Source organism: Gossypium hirsutum, chromosome A13, assembly GCF_007990345.1.
Source record: "Gossypium hirsutum isolate 1008001.06 chromosome A13, Gossypium_hirsutum_v2.1, whole genome shotgun sequence".
Taxonomy (NCBI): domain Eukaryota; kingdom Viridiplantae; phylum Streptophyta; class Magnoliopsida; order Malvales; family Malvaceae; genus Gossypium; species Gossypium hirsutum.
Window position 1 is genome coordinate 98917803 of NC_053436.1, and position 4485 is coordinate 98922287.

At 33.2% G+C, this 4485-nt stretch overlaps 1 protein-coding gene across 1 annotated transcript; it reads left to right on the top strand.

Moving 5' to 3' along the window:
- Nucleotides 1-1696: 1696 nt before the first annotated feature.
- On the top strand, nt 1697-3673 carry LOC107911338 (scopoletin 8-hydroxylase). Its single transcript, XM_016839193.2, has 3 exons — nt 1697-2524; nt 2604-2949; nt 3035-3673. Exons 1-3 carry the CDS (start codon nt 2019-2021, stop codon nt 3284-3286), a joined length of 1104 nt encoding a protein of 367 aa, XP_016694682.2. The 5' UTR covers nt 1697-2018; the 3' UTR covers nt 3287-3673.
- Nucleotides 3674-4485: the final 812 nt, after the last annotated feature.

The following is a 4485-nucleotide window of genomic DNA, read 5'->3' on the forward strand; positions in this document are numbered from 1 at the left end:
GAGCACGATTTGCAAAATCGACATGGTCTGGCACATGACCTTAGGCAGCTCATGTGGCTTACGTGTCTAGCCCGTGTGGCTTACATGGTCATGTGTTCAATCCATGTGGAATGGTCCAGCCCATGTGGCTCCTGAAACTTGCTCCGATTTTCTGATTTTTGCTCTTTTTTGATCCTTTTGCTCCCAAAGGCTCTTATAAGTATAGAAACATCACTTTAAAGGATTAGGAGCATAAAATTGACCATTTAAATCAAATAATCATCCAAAAACGCATTAAGAATGAGGCTAAAACATGTTACTTTTAACACTTATCATCCACTATACAAAGAAGATAGAGAAACCGCTAAACATCTCTTCTTATATTGTAGCTTTGCTAGGGCAGTTTGGTTTGGTTCCCTTCTTACATTTCACTCGAACTTTCTGAGCAACTCATCCATCTCCAATTGGATTCTATAATGGCTCTAGTGAAATTGTGTCAACTCTCAGGATTCAATAAATTTTTACACAGTTTCAGCATGTACTCTTTGTATTTTATGGAAATCAAGAAATTAACTCATCTTTTTGAGGTTCTAATCCATGTCCTACAAGAGCCACTACAAGAATCTTTGATCTTTACCTTTCGATTTTCAGCGTCTATCTTTCTCATTTTTCTCAAACTTCTCATTCAAGGAACCAAACTTCTCTCATTGGTCTCTATCGCTATGCATTATTAAAAATCAACAGAAAGATATGACTAGAGGAGCAACCGTTATTCAAAACTCTAATGGATTCCAACTGCTGTACATTCAATGCTTCATGTTTGCTTGAAAACTTCAAGGTAGAATTTTTATTCTTCGTGCTATTCTTTTATCGCTTAAATCTCACAATATTTCTTTTTGTAGGCTGCTGAATAGAGACAAGAAACGAATCAACAACATTCTTGAATGTACCAAAGCAAGGTGGAAACTTCAATAAACATTTAGAGGGGTCCAAAACCTTCTCCAATTGAGAAAAAATTGTATGAAACTGTAATTCTACGTCATACTTATTTCTTTCCAATATGAGAATGATAAATTAAATTTTTCCTCCTGATTTTTAGCATTTTTAGTTCGATTTGAATTTTTTTCAAGAGGAAAAAGCTGAAAATTAGGAGGAAAAATCTGATTTGTTATTTTCCTATTGGAAAGGGATAAGGATAACACGAAATCACATTTTCATACAATCCCTTCTCTCTTCAATTTGTAGCCATTGGTTGACAACCAAATGAAAACTTTATACGAAGAAGAAAAACAAGAAAGTGGGCAACATTTGCTTGAAGACTTTTATTAACTTATTCTCGCCATAAACGTTGTTTCTTCATGAAGTAAAAGAAACAAGGAAGTCGTTGGATGAATGTATTATTATATGTCTGTATTTCGAAAACTATGAAAATTTTAAGACGTAGAAGAGTTAAAAGATCATAGATATTCCTTATTTTTACTCGGTTAAAACTCCAACGTCTATATAAACTATTTGAGATTGCCAATGCATTAAGCTACATGATTTAGTACAAAATGTTCCATAATAAAATAGAACTAGAACCCCTTAAAAGCATATAATTAAAAATGTCATTGGGATATGATAAATCTTATTAATACGAAATATTAACATATATAAAAAATCAAATACAATTATAATAGAAAAATAAAATAAAATAACAAAGGCATGGTTCCTTAGATCCAACGTCCCAACAGATGATGTTCGTGCATGTGGATGTTAGACTTTTGAGAGCCTCGGAATATTTCTTATAAAATTGCTCGCCAGCAAATTAAGGCTGAGATCGCTTTGGGTTACCGTCTTTAATTTGCTTAAACGCCCTGCTTCATCTGTCTTGCTCAAAATTTTGGATCAATATCATTATTGTTAAATATTATTTAATGAAGAAACTTCACCCATTTCTATATTATTTATAATGTGGCGGATCTCTTTGGTTTTCATCAAATTATCAACCTGTTCTTCACCTTCTACAATCCACATCCAGAAAAAAAAAACACAAGATCATGGCTCCGAGTTTCGAGGATGGCAACTCTGTTTTTGAGTTTGTTGTTCGACGAGGAAATGGTGTGAAAGGACTGGTGGATTCAGGGCTTTCCAAGGTGCCAGAGGCTTACGTGCAACCACCAAAAGAGCGAATAGACAAGGAAAATGCCGTAAAACATGGCCTGCCACCCATTGATTTGTCGAAGCTGGATGGTTTTGGCCCTGACCACGATGAAGTGGCCGACCAAATTGTTAAAGCTGCTGAGACTCTTGGTTTCTTCCAGGTTGTTAACCATGGTGTCCCCCTTCATCTACTAGAATCCCTTAAAGACACTGCACATTACTTCTTCAGCTTGCCCCCTCAAAGGAAGGCTGTTTATCGTTCAGACGTTAGTCCAAGTCCACTAGTGAAGTACGGGTCCAGCTTTATGCCAGAGAAAGAGAAAGCATTAGAATGGAAAGATTATATCCTCATGCAATACACCAATGATGATGAAGCTCTTCAACACTGGCCTCAAGAAATCAAGTGAGATACATAAATTAATGCTGGTTTATATGTTTTTCCAAATCTATTTGACCCTTTTATATGTTGTTTTACTTTCTAGGGGTGTGTTACTTGAGTACTTGAGGAGTTCAATCGGCATGGTGAAAAAATTGCTTCAAGTTTTATTGGGAAATTTCAGGATTAAACCAGATGATCCAATGATCGATGTACTTATTGGAAAGAAGATGCTTAGTATGAACTTCTATCCAGCATGTCCTAATCCGGATCTTACCGTAGGAGTAGGACGTCACTCTGATATGGGTACTCTTACGGTCTTGTTACAAGATGGAATTGGTGGTTTATATGTCAAAATGGAACAAGATATGGATTATGGGAAGAAAGGAGATTGGATAGAGATCCCTCCTACTCCCAATGCTTTGGTCATTAATGTCGGTGATATGTTACAGGTAATTCTCAAATATTAAAAAGGTAAAAATTCAAACAAGGTCGAACTATAATTATTAACATTATAATTTTGTGCTTTATTTGCAGATATTAAGTAATGGAAAGTACAAAAGTGCAGAGCATAGAGTTCGTACCACGAGCACAAGTTCAAGGGTGTCAATTCCAATTTTCACAATGCCAAAAGAAACAACAAAGATTGTACCTTTGTCTCAAGTAGTGAAGAAAGATGGAACTGCTCTTTATAGAGAGTTTGTGCTTATTGATTATATGAAGAATTTTTTTGGAAATGCACACGAGGGCAAAAAATCACTTGATTTTGCAAAGATTAATCTTACTTAATACTCGAAAAACTCAAGTTAGACCAACATTCTCTTGATTTTAGTATGTTATTTGTGATATATAGTTATTACAGGCTTCAGCGGTTGTCAAGCTTTAGTATCTACTAATAAATTCAAGGGTGATACAGTACTCATTCAAATTCTATATTCTGATTCATTCATTCCATGGACTTAAATGTGAAGGTATAGATTGTCGTATGAAACCTGTTACCCATCTTCTCTTTGATGTAATTGTGTTTGTTTAATCAAAACCAAAATATAACTATATGCTGACATGGTCACAATCAGGGTGACAAGGTGTTATATGTTAGCACCAACAATATTCCAGCCTAAATAATCCTGTTCCCTTCTAAAGATTTATGATAATAATTAATATATATATATAGCATACATTGTTTATCTTCTTACGGTATTGCTAATTTGTCTTACATTTCTATATATTGTTAACTTGATATTTGCTAACAATCAACCTGTAAGAAGTGATTAAGAAGATGACACATTTTCGAGTATTACGAAAAAAAATAAAAACAGGGAATATAAAAATTGTTTATATAGTTCGATTTTTTTATCTTTGCGAAATTTAATTTAGTGATAAATTATAAATTATTTTTAACAATTTCAACAAATAAACTTAAATCTATCACACTCCAGTGACAATTAGGGGCGGGTCCTTATGAAAGCCCCCAGACTTTGGAAAATTTTAAAAAAAATTTTCCTTCGAAAATTTTAGAAAGATCCTCTCAAAATTTTAAAAATTCTCATTATACCTTTTATTTTATTTTTTTTAGAAAATTTTAATTAAGTTCTCTTAAAATTTTTAAAATTTCCCGTTAATTTCACAAAAATTTTGATTAGACCCTATTTTTTTTAAAAAAAATTATTATTAAACTCCTTAAGTTTTTAATAATTTTACTAGCTCCCCTCCCACCAAAACTTAGTCCCAAGATCTATCAATGGTGACAATTCACTCACTTTTGTACTCTTGAATTCTGGTATTCTCACCAGTAAATTCACTATTATGAACTTAACTTGTAAAATCACAACACACAAGTTTTACAATCAAATGCACTCTTACAAACAATGTTCCTTATTTGAATAAATTAAGTGTTCTTAATTCTCTATACAACAACATATACAAGTCTTTTAATTATATAGAGTTTTTCGAGACTAACATAATGAAGAACTATATCAATCCCTATT

Coding starts and splice junctions, on each gene's coding strand:
- LOC107911338 (XM_016839193.2), top strand. CDS start 2,019: ATGGCTCCGAGTTTCGAGGATGGCAACTCTGTTTTTGAGTTTGTTGTT. Junction 2,525..2,603: donor CACTGGCCTCAAGAAATCAA/GTGAGATACATA, acceptor TTTACTTTCTAG/GGGTGTGTTACTTGAGTACT. Junction 2,950..3,034: donor ATGTCGGTGATATGTTACAG/GTAATTCTCAAA, acceptor CTTTATTTGCAG/ATATTAAGTAATGGAAAGTA.